Source organism: Rhizophagus irregularis, chromosome 2 (assembly GCF_026210795.1).
Source record: "Rhizophagus irregularis chromosome 2, complete sequence".
Taxonomy (NCBI): Eukaryota; Fungi; Glomeromycota; class Glomeromycetes; order Glomerales; family Glomeraceae; genus Rhizophagus; species Rhizophagus irregularis.
Window position 1 is genome coordinate 276,093 of NC_089430.1, and position 23,640 is coordinate 299,732.

At 23.5% G+C, this 23,640-nt stretch overlaps 6 protein-coding genes across 6 annotated transcripts; 3 read left to right on the top strand and 3 right to left on the bottom strand.

The window, feature by feature from the left end:
* Window positions 1-2,552: 2,552 nt before the first annotated feature.
* Window positions 2,553-2,879, top strand: OCT59_011522 (uncharacterized protein; the record flags this gene model as incomplete). The annotated part of the gene is made up of 1 exon (XM_066133792.1): window positions 2,553-2,879. The coding sequence occupies one exon, from the start codon at window positions 2,553-2,555 to the stop codon at window positions 2,877-2,879; it is 327 nt and encodes a 108-aa protein (XP_065989117.1).
* Window positions 2,880-5,366: 2,487 nt separating this feature from the next.
* OCT59_011523 (uncharacterized protein) lies at window positions 5,367-5,913 on the bottom strand (the record flags this gene model as incomplete). The annotated part of the gene is made up of 2 exons (XM_066133793.1): window positions 5,367-5,389; window positions 5,460-5,913. 2 exons carry the CDS (start codon window positions 5,911-5,913, stop codon window positions 5,367-5,369), a joined length of 477 nt encoding a protein of 158 aa, XP_065989118.1.
* An 8,349-nt stretch (window positions 5,914-14,262) lies between these two features.
* On the top strand, window positions 14,263-18,032 carry OCT59_011524 (uncharacterized protein; the record flags this gene model as incomplete). The annotated part of the gene is made up of 7 exons (XM_066133794.1): window positions 14,263-14,473; window positions 14,563-15,516; window positions 15,591-15,753; window positions 15,823-16,876; window positions 16,964-17,303; window positions 17,380-17,499; window positions 17,569-18,032. 7 exons carry the CDS (start codon window positions 14,263-14,265, stop codon window positions 18,030-18,032), a joined length of 3,306 nt encoding a protein of 1,101 aa, XP_065989119.1.
* Window positions 18,033-18,204: 172 nt separating this feature from the next.
* OCT59_011525 (uncharacterized protein) lies at window positions 18,205-19,371 on the top strand (the record flags this gene model as incomplete). The annotated part of the gene is made up of 6 exons (XM_066133795.1): window positions 18,205-18,321; window positions 18,400-18,424; window positions 18,514-18,613; window positions 18,684-18,868; window positions 18,952-18,982; window positions 19,062-19,371. The coding sequence occupies 6 exons, from the start codon at window positions 18,205-18,207 to the stop codon at window positions 19,369-19,371; spliced, it is 768 nt and encodes a 255-aa protein (XP_065989120.1).
* Window positions 19,372-19,695: 324 nt separating this feature from the next.
* Window positions 19,696-21,167, bottom strand: OCT59_011526 (uncharacterized protein). The gene is made up of 3 exons (XM_066133796.1): window positions 20,936-21,167; window positions 20,679-20,864; window positions 19,696-20,445 (listed from the first exon to the last, which is right to left on the bottom strand). Exons 1-3 carry the CDS (start codon window positions 21,079-21,081, stop codon window positions 19,851-19,853), a joined length of 927 nt encoding a protein of 308 aa, XP_065989121.1. The 5' UTR covers window positions 21,082-21,167; the 3' UTR covers window positions 19,696-19,850.
* A 995-nt stretch (window positions 21,168-22,162) lies between these two features.
* On the bottom strand, window positions 22,163-22,372 carry OCT59_011527 (uncharacterized protein; the record flags this gene model as incomplete). Its single annotated transcript, XM_066133797.1, has 1 exon — window positions 22,163-22,372. The coding sequence occupies one exon, from the start codon at window positions 22,370-22,372 to the stop codon at window positions 22,163-22,165; it is 210 nt and encodes a 69-aa protein (XP_065989122.1).
* Window positions 22,373-23,640: the final 1,268 nt, after the last annotated feature.

The following is a 23,640-nucleotide window of genomic DNA, read 5'->3' on the forward strand; positions in this document are numbered from 1 at the left end:
CTTTGGATTCCATATTAGGTTTCCTTATTTTCTAAGTTATTTTTAAAAAAATAATTTAATATAAATGTCTCAGTGACTCCTTGTTGTTATTATTATTTTCATATTCAACAATTATTCATGTTAACTATTAAAATTATATACTTGGTAATTTTATAGTTTCAGTCATATAGCGTGTTAAGTTCCTAGCAAAAAAAAACAGGTAGATCATTAAATTACTGCGTAAACAAAAAACATGTTTATAGATAATACAAAAAGATATTATGAAACAGGTTTTACAACAAATTGGATCATTTCTAAATTTGGATAAAATTTTTTCATCAAAAATCTAATTTAAAAATATATTGTTTCACATGAGGTTGACGTTTGCTAGTTTGCATATAATATTTTATATTGTTGCGAATGTTGCGTTACATTATCTGTTAAATGCGAAGATCAATGATCATCATTTACTAGATTACGAAATATTACAGTGATTATTACTTTAGAATTAATTAATTAAATGTACAATATAACGATAAATTTACTTTTATAAAAATCTTTATTTAGAATATTTTTAAAAAGTACTTGGATTTATTAGATAAAAAAGGTATTATTTGGTTAATAAGTGGGTTTTCTCCTTTCATTTATTGATTTATAAACAATCGTTTGAAAAAATTAAACATACAATATTTCATGAAGTTCGCGTCATTATACAATTACTTTTATCAGCAATAATACCTTAAGAAAGCATTGTTCCTTACATGATCATATATATATGTATATCGAAATTTGGAATTTACTAGTTTATCGTTACCTATAAATAGCGACCAGGTGGAAGGACAGGGGATGGAGTAAAGACTTGCATGAGTGATTTATGAAACAATAATTCAAGGGTAAAATAAAATATAGTTAGTTTAAATTACATGTTTATATCATGTAAGGTATTTAATAGCCCTGTAAAAAATCTGATCCGTGTTTTATTTTTCCATGTTTTTTCCGTGAATGTATCATTTTAATGGAATTTATAGCCTTAAATCATGGAAATTTTCATCTCGCTAACACGGATATCCGTAAATGTATCATTTTCACGGAATTTTTACGGAAGACACGGAGAAATAATGGAAATATTCGGATAAAATTTTTTATAGGGTAGTTACTCGGCACAAAGTGCCGAGTAACTGTTGTATTTACAATAAGCAATATGATTGGTGGGATTTACTGAGCGCAGCTCAGCAAATTTCACTGATCATATTCTTATTGCAAATACAATGAAATTATTATTCATAAATAATTTTTATTTAATAATTTGAATATCAAACCATCTCTATACATTTAAGTTCCTTGGTACTTGTTCTATTATATTGCATGTTTGTCTTTTTATTGAAAATTTAGAATTATGTTTTTGTTATATATTTATATATCATCCTTTTACTTTTTGCCAATACTCAGAGTTATTTCAACCTAAAAGACACTTTATTAAACGCTTTTATTAGTGGGCTACATATTTATGCAAAATGTAGTTACCAAATTATACAAAATTTTTTAGGCTTCCTTAATACAGTGAGTATTACATTGTACACAAAATTATGTTAATTTCATGCAACAAAGAAATTATTAATTGCTTTTTATTAAGTCTTTCTTCTAAAAATCATGTCATTTGGAGAAGAAGTTGATTATCGAAGGATGCGAAACTTGGTGATTAATTTTATAAGGGCGCTTCTATGGTAAAATAGTCCAAATTTTGTTTGATGTTCATAGTATATGTATGTGGTCATTAATACTTTCTTATTTTTCATATCATAAATGTCCATTTAAAATAGATTATTAACAATTAAAAATATGATTGCAGAGTTAATTGTAAATTTTCGTTTAATTCAAAATAAATAAATTTATTATGACAGAGCCTTTTCTATTTTCTACTTTACTTCTCTAAGACAATATAATGATACACTAGAGCTTAGACCACCACCTATCTGATCAATTAGTTCTCATATATACATATTTTCATCAAAAATTGTGGGATGGGTATGCAGAAATAGCAACAAATATAAGAAAATTATATAACCTCTATCTTTTTCCCAAACAAATGCGAGAAGAATGTGAAAAATTCTTTGTTATAACACAGGACCTACCCTATAACAAGACGTCAAAGCATATTTTATGAAGGCTGAGGACGCAATTCCGAAATCGACAGGCATAAGTCAACTTTGAGTCTTGGCTAAACTAAAGGAATCAAAATTCCGTATGCATGTGCTTGTTACTATTGATAACCTTTCAGAGACTTATTGCTATCATACGATAATGATAATCATCCTGTATTTCTTCTTTATTTTTACTAGGCAAAATGTAAAGTGAAAATACAATTAATTGCCTCTTTAATTAATGTATCATTGGTAATACTGTATCTAATCCACTTGTTGCAAAACATTATAAATTCAGATTTTTGCGCAAAAGAATTTATATGTTCTTCCAGTACACGATAAACACCTGTTGAAGTTCAGCCAACCTTCCCGCGAAAAATTAAGGTGCGTATATACTGTAAATTATGCTTACATGCGAAGTAGTTTTTCACTATGGGGTCTCATGTTTCAGAAAGCAAGATAGGTAATACTATTTCTCTCCATTGTCTTATCATTCCTATAGGCCAATTTTATAATCTCCCACATTATAAAGTTGTACAAAAAGTTACGATTGACAAGACTCAAGCAGTTAGTGAACTCAAGTCTATAATTCAGAACAACCTGGGAACACCGTTTAATAACATTCCTCTAGAAGTTCAGAAATTTCATCCTGCCATCGATATTAAAATGTGTATACAACTGCGGGCTCCAATTTCTGATTATTTTAATAAGAAGCCTTCAACGAACATCTTCTATGTTACCGTATATCCCCTGCCATAATTTTCCAGCCAGAATTACACAATGTTATGATGTACTTTTCAGTATTATTATCTATTTACATATACAGGTATCTTCAGTCTATAAAGTTTCTTTTTTTTTCTTATAAAAATTACTTTGATCAGACTGTTATTGTTAAAACTATCAATGATTTATCTTAATGTAGATAATTAATGATACCAATATTAAAAAGGTACTTAAATTTTCTAATTCTCAATTTTTATTTGATTTTTTTACATTTTTGGCGCAAACCTTTATGTATCTATTGTAATACTTTTAAAAACCATACAGTATACAACATAGCGGACATCCCTATTTTATCACAATACTGTTGTCGATCATTTGCCGATCATTTATTCAATTATCACATAAAATAAATACCGTTGCTAAAAAAATTTACATAATAATATATGCTTAAATTTCACAAATAACTTAAATTTAGTTTTAATTTATTGTGTATTAAATTTCAATGAAACTTTTTAGCTTTTATTAATTATTTGGCATATATTTATTCATTTTACGAAATTATTCACTAATTATGTTACTAATAAAAAACCTGCATTATGAATCAGATCACTGCATTATTTTTTTTATAGATTCTACATAATATAAAGAATATTTGTGCAAATTCTTAAGTTTCGCACTCGCATATTCATCTTCGCACTTTAATTTTTGTCTTATGATCGGCAATAATTAGTGAATTATCATATACAAATAATATATTTATAATATTATTAAAAATTGTGCAATTAAAGTCATATAATAATTTAGTGTTTTTACTTAGATTCCATTATTTTTTTGCCACATTATTTGAAAAATATTTGTGATTTTGCAATAAGTTTTTAAAATCCGGAATTAGTGATCAGCAAATGATCGGCAAGGTGATATGAGCATGTCCGCTATGCTACAGTATACATAGTTTTGCCTGCTTTACAATTTTATTTAATTTATCAAAAAGGGTTTAGAATACTGTTTTTGACTTTTATATGGGATGCGATATTTTGCGGGTGTGATGAGAAACCAAACCCATAATTTATTGTACATCAGCATAGCGGACATCTTTACTTTATCACAATTTTGTCGATCATTTGTTGATCATTTATTCAATTTTATCACTTTGCTAAAAGTACTTTGGTTTAAAATCCTACATAATAATAATTTTACAGACAGCTTAACATTCATTTAAATTTACTGCATATTAAATTTTATCAAAAAAAATCCCTTTAAATAGTTCATAAAGTTTTGCCAAATTTTGTCTATATGTGTATTTTAATAATATTCATAAACATTTGCTCAATGATAACTTTTTGATTACCTAAAATTCTACATGATTATTTTGGCCATTGATTCTTGAATACCTAAATAATATATTTTGAAAATTTTAAGTTTCGCCCGTAAATCTGTGGCTTCGTCTGAAGCTTCAAAGTCAAATTAGCAGATGATTGGCAAATATCGGCAAATATCTAATTATTGAAAATTTCAGTTTAATAACTTTGACAATATAATTTTTTTTGCCATAAAACTTTTGTAATATGTTTTTCATAAATTATACTGCTAAAAACAAGCATTTTATGGCTTTAACCGTAGCTTCAAAAATTAATGTGCGTGACATGATATATTATATGATCAACAAAATGATCGGCAAAGTGATAAAAGCATGTCCGCTATGCTTTGTACATCTGAATTTTTTTTAATTTGATTACATCAAGCAATAAATTAATATATATATTCATTTTATGTACATTTGTACTTGTACATCAAAATAAAATAAGGTTAGATAGAAGACTTTGGTTTATCAAGAAAAAAAAATAACTGATGCATTATATAATCCAGCAGATATCCTTGGTGTAGTTTCTTATCAAAATGTATTAAAAATAAAAAGTCAACAAATATAAATAAAGTACAATCAGCTATTGAAATAAGTGAAACAGGTTGAACCTGTAATGATCAGGCATCAAAAGGATCTATAATTACTTTGTTTGGAGGATCAGGGGAAGAACTTGCTGTCATTTTTATAGAACTGTCTGTGAAACAAAATTGACAGCAGGGCATTTTGCCGACAGGTTTGACCAGAATTATGCAGAGCTATACACAAACAGTGATCAAACGGCCAGTGTTAGGCTATTGGCCAATACATTATCATCGGAAATGGTTTTATATTATTATTTTGATAATTTATATTTCATTAATTTGAAAAGTTATAAAAAAAGATTTATTTAAATTACAAACTAAGAAACTTGTAAAATATTTACTACTCTAGTCTCAGCGTTTAAATAATTATAAAAAAGAGAATATAAATACATAAGCTAAAAAAAAAAGGAGTTATTTAAATTACAAACTAAGAAACTTGTAAAATATTTTACTACTCTAGCCTTTAGTGTTTAAATAAATCTAAAAAGAATAAAACAAAGATCAATTTCTTTTGAATGTGTAATCTCAAATATCACTTAAATAAAACTATAAATTTTTTTAAAAACAAACAATGACTGGTTAATTTTCATCTATTTTAATATCTAAATAATTAAATATTAAATAAAATTAATTTCACATAAATAATTTTTTTATATCATAATACATACATACCTAATGACCCCAAATCCTTAATTATATAATCATTCAAATCTTCACTTACTAGCATTTCATTTGCTTTAGCTTGTGAATCTTCAAGAATTTCATTCAATTTTTTACTAGTAAAATCAAATAAGCGACTTGTATAACATACTTTAGGATGAGATTTAGTAGCAAGATTGTTACGTCCAATTGGTGCATTTATAAATGCCATAATATTGCTTTTTAATTCTTCATTTACTTCATTATTATAAGGACGGAAAATCCAATTCTTAATAACTTTTTCCACTTCTGAAGTAGATGGCCTTTTTAATGGATCTTCGTTCCAACATTTTTTCATTAAATCTACATAGCATTGTGGAGTATTTTCAATAATTTCAGGACGTTCACCTTTACAGATACTTAAACTAAGTTGAATATCATGTGCTCTATCATTAAATGGTGGTACTCCAGATGTAAACTCCCACATAATCATTGAAAAGCTATATATATCACTAGCTAGAGTATAAGATTTGCCTCTTAAAACTTCAGGAGCCATAAATGGCATAACACCATAAATATCATACTTTTCCAAAACCGATTTTACAGGTTGACATAATCCTAAATCACTAATATAAATTTTATCTTCGTTTTTATCATTATGATTTAAAATATTACCATCATGAAAATCACAATGAATAAGATTTTTTTCATGTATCTTACTAAGTCCAGAAATAATATGGTACAACATAAATAATTTTTGTTTCCAATTATTTTCAACTATTCTTGTTAAATTTTCTCTTAAATTACCTTTATTTGCATAATCCAATACTACCATATTTTTTGAAGTATTTGGATCTTCTGTAAATCCATAAAATTTAATAATATCATTACTTGAACAATTTTCATGATATTCCCACTACAAAAAATTATAATAATTTATTAATATAAATTATAAAATAAAAAATAATATACTATCAATATATCATACTTCTTTCAAAAATTCATTTAAATTTTCATTTATATTCTTGTGACATTTAAGAATTACTTTTTTTTCTTCATTATTCTTTAACCAAATAGCTTTGTATATAGTACCAAACCCTCCTTCATTAAGATATTCAACATTTTTAAATTTGTTATAAGGAATCCATTTTAATTTTTTTTCAAGAATAAAATCATCTATAATTGTATTTCCACTTTTCCCAAACCTATAAATTTAGGTAATTAAAATTATATTATAGATTGTATTATAATTTACACTAAAATAAATTATTACTTACTCTAAAATTTAAATAGGAATTTAATGTAATATAAGTCTTAGTTTTTAGATAAATACATATAATAACTTATAATTTACAACTTACCAACTAAAGTAACAGATATTTTTTAAATGAAAGAATTCAATTAACAAAGAAATATTATATAAAATATATAACAATAAATAGAATTAAATAAATAAACTATGGCTTACAAACTAAAATAAATTACAAAATAATTTTTTAAATAAAGAAATTAGTTAGTTTAAATTATATATAAATATTATAACAATAAGTAATTATAGAATTAATTAAATAACTTACTCCCTATATTATTTAATAATTTTTTAAATAAAGAAATTAGATAGTTTAAAATATATGTAAATATTATAACAATAAGTAATAATAGAATTAACTTACTCCCTATATTATTTAATAATTTTTTAAATAAAGAAATTAGATAGTTTAAATTATATATAAATATTATAACAATAAGTAATAATAGAATTAAATAAATAACTTATAACTTACGATCTATTAAATAAAGAAATTGATTAGTTTTAATTACATGTAAATATTATAACAATAAGTAATAATAGAATTAAATAAATAACTTACCCGCTATATTATTTAATAATTTTTTAAATAAAGAAATTAGTTAGTTTAAATTATATATAAATATTATAACAATAAGTAATAATAGAATTAACTTACAAACTATATTATTTAATAATTTTTTAAATAAAGAAATTAGATAGTTTAAATTATATGTAAATATTATAACAATAAGCAATAATAGAATTAAGTAAATAAACTATGACTTACCAACTAAAATAAATTACAAAATAATTTTTTAAATAAAGAAATAAGTTAGTTTAAATTATATGTAAATATTATTACAATAAGTAATAATAGAATTAAATAAATAACTTACTAACTATATTATTAAATAATGTTTTAAATACAGAAATTAGTTAGTTTAAATTATATGTAAATACTATAACAATAAGTAATAATAGAATTAAATAAATAAACTATGGCTTACCAACTAAAATAAATTACAAAATAATTTTTTAAATAAAGAAATTAGTTAGTTTAAATTATATGTAAATATTATAACAATAAGCAATAATAGAATTAAATAAATAACTTACACTCTATATTATTAAATAAAAAAATTAGTTAGTTTAAATTATATGTAAATATTATAACATTAAGTAATAGAATTAAATAAATAACTTATGACTTACTAACTATATTATTTAATAATTTTTTAAATAAAGAAATTAGTTAGTTTAAATTATATGTAAATATTATAACAATAATTAATAATAGAATTAAATAAATAAACTATGGCTTACAAACTAAAATAATTACAAAATAATTTTTTAAATAAAGAAATTAGTTAGTTTAAAATATATGTAAATATTATAACAATAAGTAATAATAGAACTAAATATTAAATAACTTATAACTTATGATCTATTAAATAAAAAAATTAGTTAGTTTAAATAAAGAAATTAGTTAGTTTTAATTATATGTAAATATTATAACAATAAGTAATAATAGAATTAAATGAATAACTTACCACCTATGAAATAATTTTTTAAATAAAGAAATTAGTTAGTTTTAATTATATGTACAGTAAATATTATAACAATAAGTAATAATAGAATTAAATAAATAACTTACTCTCTATATTATTTAATAATTTTTTAAATAAAGAAATTAGTTAGTTTAAATTATATGTAAATATTATAACAATAAGTAATAATAGAATTAAATGAATAACTTACCACCTATGAAATAATTTTTTAAATAAAGAAATTAGTTAGTTTAAATTATATGCAAATATTATAACAATAAGTAATAATAGAATTAAATAAATAAACTACTATGGCTTACCAACTAAAATAAATTACAAAATGATTTTTTAAATAAAGAAATTAGTTTAAATTATATGCAAATATAATAACAATAAGTAATAATAGAACTAAATATTAAATAACTTATAACTTACGATCTATTAAATAAAAAAATTAGTTAGTTTAAATAAAGAAATTAGTTAGTTTAAATTATATGTAAATATTATAACAATAAGTAATAATAGAAATAAATAAATAAACTATGGCTTACAAACTAAAATAAATTACAAAATAATTTTTTAAATAAAGAAATTAGTTAGTTTAAATTATATGCAATTATTATAACAATAAGTAATAATAGAATTAAATAAATAAACTATGGCTTACCGGCTAAGATAAATTACAAAATAATTTTTAAATAAAGAAATTAGTTAGTTTTAATTATATGTAAATATTATAACAATAAGTAATAATAGAATTAACTTACTCCCTATATTATTTAATTAAAGAAATTAGTTAGTTTTAATTATATGTAAATATTATAACAATATGTAATAATAGAATTAAATAAATAACTTACCCTCTATGAAATAATTTTTTAAATAAAGAAATTAGTTAGTTTTAATAACAATAAGTAATAATAGAATTAAATAAATAACTTACCATCTATGAAATAATTTTTTAAATAAAGAAATTAGTTAGTTTTAATTATATGTAAATATTATAACAATAAGTAATAATAGAATTAAATAAATAACTTACGCTCTACATTATTTAATAATTTTTTAAATAAAGAAATTGATTAGTTTTAATTATATGTAAATATTATAACAATAAGTAATAACAGAATTAAATAATAACTTACTCCCTATATTATTTAATAATTTTTTAAATAAAGAAATTAGTTAGTTTTAATAACAATAAGTAATAATAGAATTAAATAAAAAACTTACACCCTATAATATTTAATAATTTTTTATTTTTTAATAAAGAAATTAGTTAGTTTTAATTATATGTAAATATTATAACAATAAGTAATAATAGATTTAAATAAATAACTACCATCTATAAAATAATTTTTTAAATGAAGAAATTAGTTAGTTTAAATTATATGTAAATATTATAACAATAAAGTAATAATAGAATTAAATAAATAACTACCATCTATAAAATAATTTTTTAAATAAAGAAATTAGTTAGTTTAATTATATGTAAATATTATAACAATAAGTAATAATAGAATTAAATAAATAACTTACCCCCTAGTACATTATTCAATATTTTTTTTAAATAAAGAAATTAATTAAATTATATAATTAATATAAAATTGTAAATATAGATATCATATAACTTACACCCTGTAGTATTATTAATTATTAATTAGTTAGGTATAAAGATAATATAAGTGTATTTACTGTAAATTATATACATTACTTACAATCTAGTTATTTAAATTAAGAATATAATTAGTTGAATTATGTAAAATATTAAACAAACAAATATAATATATATTGTAACTTACCATCTATAATATAATTATTAAATAGTTATTTAAACAAAGAATTTAGTTATTGAATGTTATATAGAATAAATAAAGTTAAAGGACTAAAGGTTTAAATAACTGATAACTTACCAACTACAGTATTATTAATCATTAAATAAATTATTTAGTTATATGGAATACAATAAAAATAATGAGTAATTCATTATTATTTAATTATATTAACTTACGAGCTAAATATTTAATATAATTTTTATATAATATAGTTAGCCTAAATTATATTTGTAGTATTTGAATTGTTTATAAATAAAACTTAATATTTCAGCTTGTTTGATATACCTTTAGATTCCTTGGTGTCACTTCCTTCAAATTCCTCAATACTACTACTTTCAAATTTTTTAGTACCACTTCCCTCAAATTCTCCAGTTTCACTTTCTTCAAATTCTTCTATATTACTGGAAACTAGTTTTGTTGTATTACAAATTTGGTTTAATAATATTTGATTATTTACAATGAAATTTTTTTAATAAATAAAAATCTTAATATTTCAACTTTGTTTTGTATATTATATTTACCTTCAGGTTCTTTGACATCACACAAAACTAGTTTTATTATATTGCAAATTTGTTTTAAAAATTTTGAATAATTCTAATTTATAATTATTCATGTTATAGGCTTTACCTTTATCAATACGTTGGTCCATTACTATATCAAAATTCTCCCTAATTGGAAAATATCTTTTTTCTTTTTAAACGCCTTTATTAGTATAAATAAATATGGTAACAATATTTATGCAAAATGCATTATGTGCAAAAGTGTTGATCACAAGTACAAGCATTGCATCATTGTATATATGACAAACAAACCGAAATGTATATCAGTATATCAATTATTACAAAATCGCAGTAACTGGTTAATCATTTCGTCTTAGGTAATTATTAAGCACCAACTAGGGTAATTAAGTACTTAAATTGTAAGGGTTAAATTAATTTTAAAAATCTTAAGTTTTGAGAGTTGCACCATTACATTATTAAATTATTAACAATTGATAATAAATATGTTACAGCAAACCCATTTTCGATTAGTTAATTTGATAACAATAATGGGTAAGCACCATTTTTTTTAATGGTTTAATAAAGAAATGGCGTGAATCCATTTCTTGTTAGGTGATTTAGATAATTAAAAACAGGTTCACACTATTTAATTATTAAATCAATTGAAAACTGTGCAAACCTGTTATTTATTATCAAATTACTTAATAAAAAATGGGTTTGCACTCATTATTTCTTTATTAAATCAATTAAGAATAGAAACCCATTATTTATTATCTAAATCACTCAAATCTATTTTTTATTAAGTAATTTAATATACAAAAACAGGTTCACACCAATTTTTCATTTAATAAAGAAATGGTTTGATCCTTTTTTTTATTAAGCAATTTGATAATAAATAATGGAGTCATACCATTTTTAAATAAAGAAACTGTGTGAACCTATTTGTCATTAAGAAATTTAATAATAAATAATGGAATTTTTTTAATGGTTTAATAAAGAAATGGCATGAACCTATTTCTTATTACATTGTTTCTTTATTATTCAGAATTTTTTCAGTACTTATTTTTTTTTCGGATTCCTTTTTTTTCGGAAATTTCACTTTTTTTAAACCGATTTCTTTTCTTTATCCTTTTTCTTTCCCCAAATTTTTTTTATTTTTTATTTTTTTTATTTTTTTTCATTTTTTTTCATTATTAAATAATATATTCACAAATTATTATTTTTTTAAAAAATCAATAACATGTAGGAAAATTGACCAACGTTGATAGAAAGATGATTAAGATTGTCTCAATTAAAATTGAACGCTGAATAAATAGTTTGATTTTCGAATTCATAAAAATCGAAAAAAATTGAAATTTTTACAATATTTTATAATTAATTAATTGAAGAAATTGTTAATTTAATAATAGATTATTATAACCAAATCCATATCCAAATAATCACCAGATTTTTGAATAAAGATTTTAATTCAAATGGTTTAGTTGAATTAATATTTATCAAGTAAAATGAGTATCAAAAGAATAATATTAATAAATGATATGAACAGATTCTAATACATTTAATTGTTCAAATATTTTTCCTAAGTTAGTTATAAGTTTAAGATTGACGTAATATAAAATAATAAGAAATAATTATAAAATTTATAATTAATTAATAAAAATATTTGTAGTATTTTTTATAATATTAAAGTTTTTTCGAAAATACTTCTAAAAAATTAATCAATTTTTATTGATAACTATTTTTTTACAATTCCTTAATTAATCCGAATTTCATTCTACACTCAAACGTCAAATCATTAGTATAAATAAATATAATTTAATACATATTATTTTATTATTTTTTGTTAACTAACTATTACCTAATTATAAACAAAAAACTACTTAGTATTACATTATAATACTAAATTTTTCTATTTAAACAAACTCATTGGTCCCGGTGCGAAAACGGGTAACTGCTAGTGATTACTTCGGTCCGTTTGATTATAAAGATTGATTTAACAGTACACTGGATTTTTTTTTGCCATTCGCTTTATAATGAGTTGAGTTAATAAAAAAAATTTTTTTATATTAATTTAATTATTCTGTAATGAATAATTATAATGACATTAATATTATATAATAATATAATTAATAATTTCAAAATTTTATAAATTTTATGAACCTTAATAACATAGTATATCTTCTCTTACAAAATATTTTATAAAATTATTTCAAATATTGTAAATATGGATTTTATACAAATTTTTTGTCCGTGATAATCATACTAACGATTTTTGGTTTAAGATTGTTTTCCATAAATCGGTTGAATGATAATGATTAATCTAAAAATGGTTAAAATTAAGAGTTTATTATTATTTTGGTTATTCATTTTTGCATATCGTCAAATGACATATGATTACGCAAATCCGCAAATTTGGTAATTTTCAATAACAAAAGTACAATCGCTTGAATTTCCTATTCACATGCTTAGACTGCTTAGTGGATTTGTTCTCTTAATTCGTAGAAGGTACGTCGATCATAACACATTTTTAGTCAAAAGTGTCTCTCATTGAATATTAATCCGTAGGTAAATTTTAATGTAAAAAATTATACGAATTATGCGGTGTGATGATTTACATAGTTTTTAACGATCAATTTTTTATTTAAAAATCTAAATTAGTAAGGGCCATGACATTTATTGCGTAATATTTTAGGCGGGGGTTAGCAAAAATCTTACACTTTCCTTTGATTTTCATACTATGATCGACACAGACTCCCCGAAAAAATTCCCTGCACGAATTCCACTAAATGAAGGCGGAGCATCAGAGAAATTTTTATTTCTTTTTTTATGAATGGTAATCAATTTTAAATTTTAATTTATTATTAACGTTTCGAATAATTTATTTTTTTTCATAAAAAAAAACTTTTCAATAAGACTGATATTAGGGTAGTTAACGGAGTTCGGCATCAATATTTGAAGGTTGAGCAGCAGAGAAATGCATAAAATTTTATTTCCTTTTTTATGAATGATAATCAATTTTAAATTTTAATTTATTGTTTTTTCTTTTTTTATAGTAAAGCATTTTCCTTTATAATTTATTATTTTTCAAATAAACAATAAAACTAATATTAGGATAGTTAACGGACTTAACAGTTAGGCATCAATATTTGTAATTATAATAATGATCTAAATAATTAAAAAATTTATTTTCTAAAATAATTAACCTTCAAATTTATATAAAATATTCGGGCGAGTAATTTCGTATTTTTTTTTTGAACCCTAGATTGTGTACGTGGTTTTACATGATCACGTGAAATTTATTTATAGTAAACGGAGCTGCATTTTTTTTGTTCTTTTTATATCTCCCATTTGACAACATTCGTGGGAAGTTTTTTATTATTGAGTTCACCAAAATTGTTTCAGTGTCGAACATCGAAGTGTCGTACTACTACTGTATAACATACGTAATCTTGCATTATGATCACTGGGTCCTAAATTTAGAATTTTATTTGCTGATTGAAGATATTAATGATCAAATTTTTTTTTTTTTTTTTTTTTAATAAATTGAGCAATTTCACGGATTTTGCTTTCCCTCACCTTTTTTCGATTTATCAAATATAAATACAGTACAGTACATATATATTGATATTATTTGAAAAAGCTTTTTTTTTTTAAACAAAAAACATGGAAGACTATGACAAGATCGACAATGATACAAAGACTGTATCGACTCATCGTAATAATGTATTTGGAACACTTGTAAATTTTTTTAAGCATAAGGATGAAGACCAATGTGTAAACGTAGATTATGGAAAAGACGATATCACTAAGAAGGAAGAAGATTATCAAATTACAATTTGTCAAGATGGAAAATTTGTTGCTACATTCGATACAGGTAAAAAAAAAATCATTATTAGAAAATGACTTATTAACCATGCATATGTATATAACGAGCAAGTAATTTTTTTTTTCTAAAAAATAAAGAAAACCTTCGGATCAAATTATTGAAAAATACTAATTATCGTCCATTTAAATTCGATGAGAAGATTAATTTCAGCAATCAATCCGATGAAATTGACGAAACAATCGCTTATTTTAAAATAAATAATGATTTTATTATCGAAAAATTTTACAATACAGATTACAAACCTCCTTTATTTGAAGAAACCCAAGATGACAATGACATTTATTTTTCAGACAGTGACGAAATAACAGCAAAAGATAAGAAGAACGATTCGAAAAAGGGTGAAAAGAATGATGAATTTAAATGGTCTTTTGATATGTCAAATATATACAAAAAGAATGATGACGAATTTTTTGTTTTTATCGCAATATCTCGAATAAACATCCGTGAAGACATGAAAAATACAAAGGAAAAGAAAAAAGATGATAATAAGAAACATGAAAAAGAACATCTTAGTAAAATTAGTTTTAAGTGTGTAAATAAAGAATCTGTTCACGTAAACGTTTATGAGAATATGAAAGAAGATAATAAAAGTAAAAAAGGAACCGCCATTTATTGTATTGAACTAAAAAGTCAAAATAGAGAGAATGAAAACGAAGTGAACAAGAAAGAAAATGAAAATGAGGAAAAAGAAAATGGAGAGAAGGAAAATATTTATACTCTTAACGCTGTAACTTGTTATTACTCTAATAACATTTCAGGGATATGTAAATTCGTAAGAAATTCATATGATGATAATAAATTAAAAAGATTTATAATATTGAATATTCATGGAATATATAATCTTGAATTTAGTAATAATTATGGTTCTTTTAAATTGGGTGAGAAATTTGAATATCCACAAATTTTAAAACGTAAATTAAGTAATTGGTATTCAGATAGAAATGACGGCTGTATGACACGACTTCTCTCGTGTATTTATGATAAATATTTTTTGGTCACACTATACAAAAAAGTTATTGAATTACTTGAAGGTACAACTATTTTTTTTTAAATATAAATTGAAATTATACAGTATTAACGTATATTAATACAATCTATTTTTTAGTTTATAGTCTTGAAAAAATGGAATTAGAGACTACAGTAAAAAGAGTCAAAGAGGAAGAGGATAGATTGGACAATTTTATAAAGAAAGACAACAATAATATCTATGATAACTTTATAATTAGTAGGTTACATCTTTGTTATACTCAAGGAAATAATATTATTAAGTAAGTGTTATGTGATACTATAAGTCATTTATTATTTCTTCAAATAATGTTATTTCATATCGTTTGTAGGTTATATTGTATGGAAAATGGTTTACAAGTGGCATCAAAAAAATTTGATGAAATAGAAAAAATACATTTGTTGGAATTTATTGATAGTGATGAAAAATTACTTATAATAGGTGAAGATTTCAAAGAAGACAAAGATTCTAAAAAAGATAAAAAAAAGCTGAAGTTTATAGTTTGGGATTTATATGATACTGGAAAATATGAATTAACAGAGTTGCCAATGACTAATTTAGAGAATATTGACACTCGATTAGCTAAAATTTCAGGAAATGTTTTACAAATTGATGATAAAGGAAAAGTTTCATCAGTCCTTGAAAAAATTGAAGAAGTCAAGAAGAAAAAATTATATAAGGTTAATAAGGTTGTAGGTCCGAGAATAAAATTAAAAGAAGATATAGGAAAAAAATTAAATGGAAGCTCAGATGAGAAACATATTATACATTACATTGAGAAAATAAAATTTGAACCAATAGTTAATGACAAGGAACCATGGGTGTCAGGTGATTACGAAAGAAATTCTTATCGTCTTTATCAACATGAAGAAATAGAAATTTTACAGCTTATTATTGGCAGATCAACTGTTCAAATTTGGCATCAAATTAAAGATAGTAACAAAGGAGAACCATTTCTTGAATATATATGGACCAATCGTATTCTTATAAATCAAGAAAGGGAACAAACAAAATTACGAATTGAAAAGTTTGAAATGTTTGAATCAAATAGTAAAACAAATGATTTTTATTTAAAAGTTTATTGGTATGAAAGAAAAGATAATGAAGAGAGTACGAAAGAGGAAGAGGATGAAGAAATATGTCATATAGAAGATAAAATAGAAGAGATTAATAAAGTTAATAAAATGGATGAAGTTGAAAAAGAGAAAAGAAAGCAAGAGATAATAAATAGTGCTAAAAAAGTAAAAAGATGTGAAAAAGTAATTCAACAAAAAGATATTATTGAAAAATTTTATGCAGTAAGACATGCTTGCAAAGCATTAGAACATCTTAATAAGCGTTATATTAATAAAGAACTTGTGGATAATTATGTCAGAGTACGCAATGTAAGTTGTTTAAATAATAAACGATTTTAATTTAATTTTATTTGTTTTTAAGAAGTTAATTAATATTTGTTTTTGATTATTAAAAAGTATGAGGAAATGATTACCTATATCAAACATATAATCTGGAAATTTGTTAAATATGAACCACAAAATATTAAATTATTGGATGTCCGATACAATATTATGAAGAATTTAATTCTTGGTGACTGCGATGATTTAATAAAATTTATATTATTTGGAGATGATAAAACCTTCAGAAATAAAAATAAAGATATTGTTCATATTCCAAGTAATAAATTATGGCTAGGAAAAAAGTTTTTAAGAGATGATGACCTTGATTTTGATGAAGTAAAAGATAATCCTTCAATAGAAAATAAAGAATTCGAATTACAAAATAATATGGAATTGGCAATGTATCATTGTAAAGGTAGATATCTAAAATTCATCACCCTTATAATACAGTAAATAACATGGTTTCATTTATCATATATATTTTATCACAGATAAAGATTCGACTATTGTTGCATATCTTTTGGAATATTATTCTAGTCATGCAGTGAATGATGCGGGTTGGATGTGCACTGTTTCTAAGGAAATTCCTATGTTATTTGAATATAATTATGGTATTTTCAATTTTTATTTTTATTTGGAAATAATTTGTGTAATTTAATAATTTTTTATATGTAATATAGATGATTACGCAGAAAAGTTATTTTATAAAGAATGTTTTGAAGGTCAAACTCATGATTCCCTTGAAGTTCTGGAAGAAAGCTATAATAAAAATTTTAATGCATTTGGAATAGTTAAACTAAAATCTGAATCTTTAAAACATAAAAAATTTAAGCTTATAGAATCACCATTATTACGAATAATTCCCCTTCCCAGTTTTATTAAAAGCAGCATTAAAAAGAAAAAAGAAAAATATGATTTTTTTAATCAAATATTAAATATTATTCTATTTTTATTAATACCACGGTGGTACAAAATTAATCAAAAAGAAAAATTTAGGTTAAGCCCTTTTTCTAGAATGTTACTATGTGGGAATGATGTTATTTATGATAATCCAGCAATTGAAGCGGTTATTAATTTTCGTTGGAAAAAGGCAAGAAATTACTTTTTTTCTCTCTTTCTTCAGCTGGGCATATTTGAATCATAACACTATTATTAATCAAAATTTTTTGTTTTTATTAATTATTTTATTCTATTATTTGGCAATTTATCTACTTATTACTGATTTCTTAAAGTTTCTTTATCTTGGATATAAAATATATCTTAATAGAATATATTATATTTTTGGTGTAATTTCAATTATATTTGCCGTAATAATAATGTCAATAATTATTCAAGATTTTCGATTTTCTGATGGTTTTGGAAGTGTTGTAGAAATTAACACTGGATTGATTGTGGGGATATCATTCTCAATTTTCTTAATTTGGATTGAATTGGTAAAATTTTGATTTGCAATTTTTAAGTTAAAATCCTATATATAAGATTAATTTTAACCAAACTTTAACAATTTTTAGATTTTCTACTTCCGCTTAATACCATGTAAAAAATATATCAATTTAAATTTTTTTGTTTGCATTAACCGTTAATATATTTTAATATATTATTAATTAACCTAATTTTTTTGACAGATATTGGTATTTATATTTATCATGTCATAATTATCTTCAAAATCATATTTCCATTCTTTTTGTTTATGTTGATTGTAATATTAGCATTTGCGCACACAATGTATGGAAAACTAATTTGTTTATTTATTCATTTTGAATTTTCAATATGACTAATCTTTCTTTTTATGTAGGTTTGTGTTACTCAGAAATCCTGTGAATATTAGGACTAAAGATTCTACATATAGTGGAGTTGCTACAAATTCTTTAACAAATGAGACACTTAATATTGAATTTAAATCCGATTTTGATCCAACTTCTAGTGATAATCCATTCACATCTTTTTCTAGTGCTATAATGGCTACATATTTTTGGATTAGTGATAATTGGATTCAAAGAGATGAATTGATTTTTGGGCTGTTGACATATATACTTTTATTGCTAGTATATTCCTTGTAATAGGTTTACAAAATATGTTGATCGCTTTTATGAGGTAAAGCTTCTTTGCCAATTTCATAATTATAACTTATTTTAATATTCTTTCTTATTTATTAATTTGTTTATCTTTTTAGTGATGAATATGAAGATGTGAAAGATAAAAGTAGGCTAATTTTATTAAAACATAAAGCAAATCACATAGCAGATTATGATGCAATGTATCATATTCATTTTTGGATCCCTGATTCTAAACCAAAATGTATTTATTATATTGGTCAATCTGAAAATTATGAAGATTGGCATATTGCAAGAAAGGATGATGATAAGAGTGCTATTTGTAAAGGTTTAAAAGAAAACCCTATTTTTACAAACTTTAAAGAAAGAGATTTTGATGATCATTCAATCTGGAATTATCAACTTGATAATAAGGATAATGAGCATTGAAAAATTTTAAGAACATAAATAATGACTTTTGATGAAGTTAAACATTGGAAGATGAAGTCCTAAATTAGAAGGTCAAATCGCCGAATTGAAGTAAGTTGAATGGAAAGTTAATGATAAAAAAAATCATAAAGAGATTATTTTTATTAATTTATTATAGCTTATTTATTATTTTTATTTTTATATTTATTTATTGGTAAATAAAATTTTATATGAAATATCATGCATGTATAATGGGAAGCGATAAAGATTTTGATTTTAAAAAAAGCATTTGACAATGTAATAAAAATTTAATAAAATTTATGAATATAACTGATAGTAATAATTATAATAAAATAATTTTATTTATTTTATTTTTAAATATATTTAATTTATGCCGCAAGTAATTTATAATTACCGCAACTTTATAGGTAATTAAATTTGGAAACATGCGAGTATACATTTTAAAGGGAATAGATCGGCACGGCCGAATTAATTCATTATTACTTAGTGGGGTAATCACGTTTGTACGCCTCATCAGCAGCCCAGCATAAAATTTCCATTCTGTTTAATGGAGGTGTGTTCACTTCATTTTTAAATGAAATTTCCATTGGTCTTGCGTTCAAGGGAGGTAAATGAATTCTCTCTTCGCTTTTGAATGAAGTTTCCATCGACGGTCTTGCGTTCAAAGGAGGTAAATGAATTCTCACTTCACTTTTGAATGAAGTTTCCATTGGTCTTGCGTTCAAAGGAGGTAAATGAATTTTCTCTTCGCTTATGAATGAAGTTTCCAACGGTCTTGCGTTCAAAGGAGGTAAATGAATGATGTTCTCTTCACTTTTGGGGGAAGTATCCATTAGTATTGCATTCGAATCTCCATTAGGACTTCCTTTTCTTTTCCTTGAGTTCTCGGTTTCCGATTTCGCTTTAGATATTTCTTGAATTCTTTTTCGTATGCTCCAAAAGTTTTTAACCTTATTTTCGGAGCGCAATTTCTTGAATTTCGTTTTCATCAAGGGAATTAATTCTTTCCAACGTATCGTATCTCCTTGTGGTTTACTTTCAGCCCATTGGACAATAAATGATTTTTCATCCTCACTAAGAGGTTCAAAACAAACTAGAAAAATAACGTTCAGTGAAGATAGAGAAGAAGAATATTCATTTGAAAAAAAAATTCGTTAAATCAAATTATAAGAATAACATTAAAAGAAAATATAAAGTTATACTTACGATCTGTGTTGAGTATATTTCTCCAACTAAATTATAACAGAATCAAAATACATGAATAAATGAATAAATAATAAATTAATTGTAAATAACAGTTTTCTTACCGTTGACGAATTTGTTTTGAAGTATAATTCGTACTATATAGTTTATTAATATTTTTTCTAACCTTCACATATGGGTTGGATGACTGACCAAACTTTTTCATAAATTCTTTAATAGAATTGTCAATCTGCTCATTGAAGGGAGCATATCTATTTTGTGGTATTTTTACTTGTAACTCGTCTTTCAAACTAAATTGTAAGCAAATAAAACAAATAAATAATTGATTAATTAATAAATTGTAAAATAATGATTTACTTACTATTGACGGACTTGGTTTGAAGTAAAATTCGTAGCATATTGTTCATTAACTTTTTCACAAATTTTTTCACAAAAGTTAGGAAGATGTCCCAATACTTTTATAAGCTCTTTGATAGTATTATTAATCTGCGGAGTGAAGAGTGACATTTTTATGAATAATATTTTTTTTCTAAAAAAAAAAGGAATAATGAGCAAATTATATCAATCTACTGTTATTAAATAATGAGCAATCTGAGCAATCTACGGTTATTAAATATATATTTTTAATATGTTATTGTGATCTACAAATGTTTTCCTTTTTTGATTGTTTCGGAGCGGAGTGTTTATTCCGTTGATACTGCATCAATGGACGTTGCAAACCGTAAAAATTACATTATACGTAAAGAATTAAAGAATTCTTTCAAGAATTTCTATTTTTTTTTTATTTTACCTTTTTATTAAAAAAAAACAAAAAGTTTAATATTTTACAATCAAATAAAACCGAAACAAATAATATATCCCGCACGTTGTGTATTAACAATTATCTTTGCTAATAATGATTTGTTTTTATCTATTTATATTTAATAAGTTATTATTAAATTATATAGAACAAGAATTAAAATTTTCTTTAGTACAAAATGGAAAAAGTTATTAAGAAAACAAGGAAGAGTAAAAAAATTAGAAAAAACAATGTCCAGTGAAACAAAAAATTTCATCATATAGTATTAAATTCATAATATTTGCGATTTGTACCGAGTTTACTATAAGGCCATACAAATTCGATTTTTCGGTTCACTTCACCCGGCCGGATCACTTTTTCAAATTTCAATAAAAATAGTTTATCACGTGATCAATACGTAATTTTATTGGCGGTAAGTTTATCACGTGGCTGAGAACTTCTGGAGCGAGTCAACCAATCAGATGTCACGATTTTATATATAAACTTTTTTTATTAATAAACAATAAACCCCGGGTCCCCGGGTCAATTTTAAATTTCAATGTTACGTGAACCAAAAAAATTGAATTTGTGTGGCCTAACATCTACGTTTTTTATACAGTATAACAAATATTTTATCCCATGGCAAAAACAACGGTCTACCAAGAAGAGTTACTGTGGAACATTCAGTAAGGCCGATATATTTAATTTTTCCTTTAACTAGAACGCTAACAGTATCTTTAATGATCACAAATTAATAGTTCATTATTACAGTTCTTGACAATAATACTAAATAACTTTTTTACTTACGTATTACGGTGTTGATAATAAAGATCGATATAATCTTTTTAAAGAATTTTCGCAAGCTTGGTGAACGTATTCTGATGTACTTGATATACCTTTAAATTCACCATTTGGACTCATAACAGCGCCAAATTTTGAACAAAGAAACACTTCATTACGACGTTTTTTAAGGACTTTTGAAAGGAGAATTTCATTGGCTCCATCTCCATAAATATCCATATTTTAAAATTAAAAAAGTTTAATATATCATTGGTATTGCTAAATATCACCTGTGGTGACGGTGAATTTATGATGTAACGCCGGCCAGTATTTTATTGGATTTTTAATTCTGGTCAAAAGTACATTATAATGCTGGTTTGGTGGTGAGATTTAACAATTTTCTTTGTTATTTTAAGCTAAATCATTAAAAAGTTTAAATATAAACAGCAGTATTTCAAATGACACATCCTAAATCAATTGCTCTATTTAATACTTTAATATTTTCTTGTTCTTAATATTATCTAGGGGATAAATAAACGGCGTCAGGGTTACCCATTTTTATGATCACAAGACAAAACTGAAGTCACATAAAATTGGTTACACAAAAAAATTCGCAAATTTTTACAGAACACATACATAGAAGAGCAGATGATGTTAAAAGTTAAGTTGTGTGTGCTAGCTCTATATAAGCGAAGTTTTTTTTATTCAAATAAGAACCACTGGTATATGTTTTTACCGCCTGATAATAGAAAGTTAGAAAATTATACTTTTTTCTTACAAGATCTTAATAAAAAAATTATAAATATTTTTACCTAAAACATTCAAAAATAGTGTTTACTTCCTTTATTGTGTATTATTTCAAGTATATAATAAAATTTTATATAATTTTGGGGTACTTTAAGTAGCTGATGCTAAATATCTTAAGTACTAGAAACGTAAGAAACGCAAAGGCGATAAAATTCACATCATGCAAAGCTTCGTAATGTGTCGTCATGGTGTGATTGTATCATATCGTAATTATCACTATTTTATTAAAATAAGATCATTGTGATTTTCAGATTTTTCGCACTATAGTAATCCGTGATCCTATATTTGTGTAACCACGAGTTGTCCCCGTTTATTTATCTATCCCCTAGATATTATTACGTGATTTCAATTTGGAACCATTACTATCTACTTATCAATACTCAGAGTCAGGGACCATATTAAGTATAATCACATTTTTCTACTTTGGACAAAAAGTTGGATACAATCAAATTTTGGTAAAGTAAATTGGTGGATTAGACATATAGATGTTAAATATATATAATCATATATTTAATGTAATACATGTAAAAGGATTTTAATTTTTAATATAAATATTGTAATCATAATAAATAAATATTGTAATTGTTAATAGGGATATTTTATTATTATTACATGATATGAATATAATAGGGTTGTTATATGAATGTTATATGGTTATCAAAAAAATAGATGTTAACAGCAAAGTAAATTCAATTATTGAG

Coding starts and splice junctions, on each gene's coding strand:
- OCT59_011526 (XM_066133796.1), bottom strand. CDS start 21,081: ATGTCACTCTTCACTCCGCAGATTAATAATACTATCAAAGAGCTTATA. Junction 20,865..20,935: donor TCAAACCAAGTCCGTCAATA/GTAAGTAAATCA, acceptor CTTACAATTTAG/TTTGAAAGACGAGTTACAAG. Junction 20,446..20,678: donor TCAAAACAAATTCGTCAACG/GTAAGAAAACTG, acceptor TGAACCTCTTAG/TGAGGATGAAAAATCATTTA.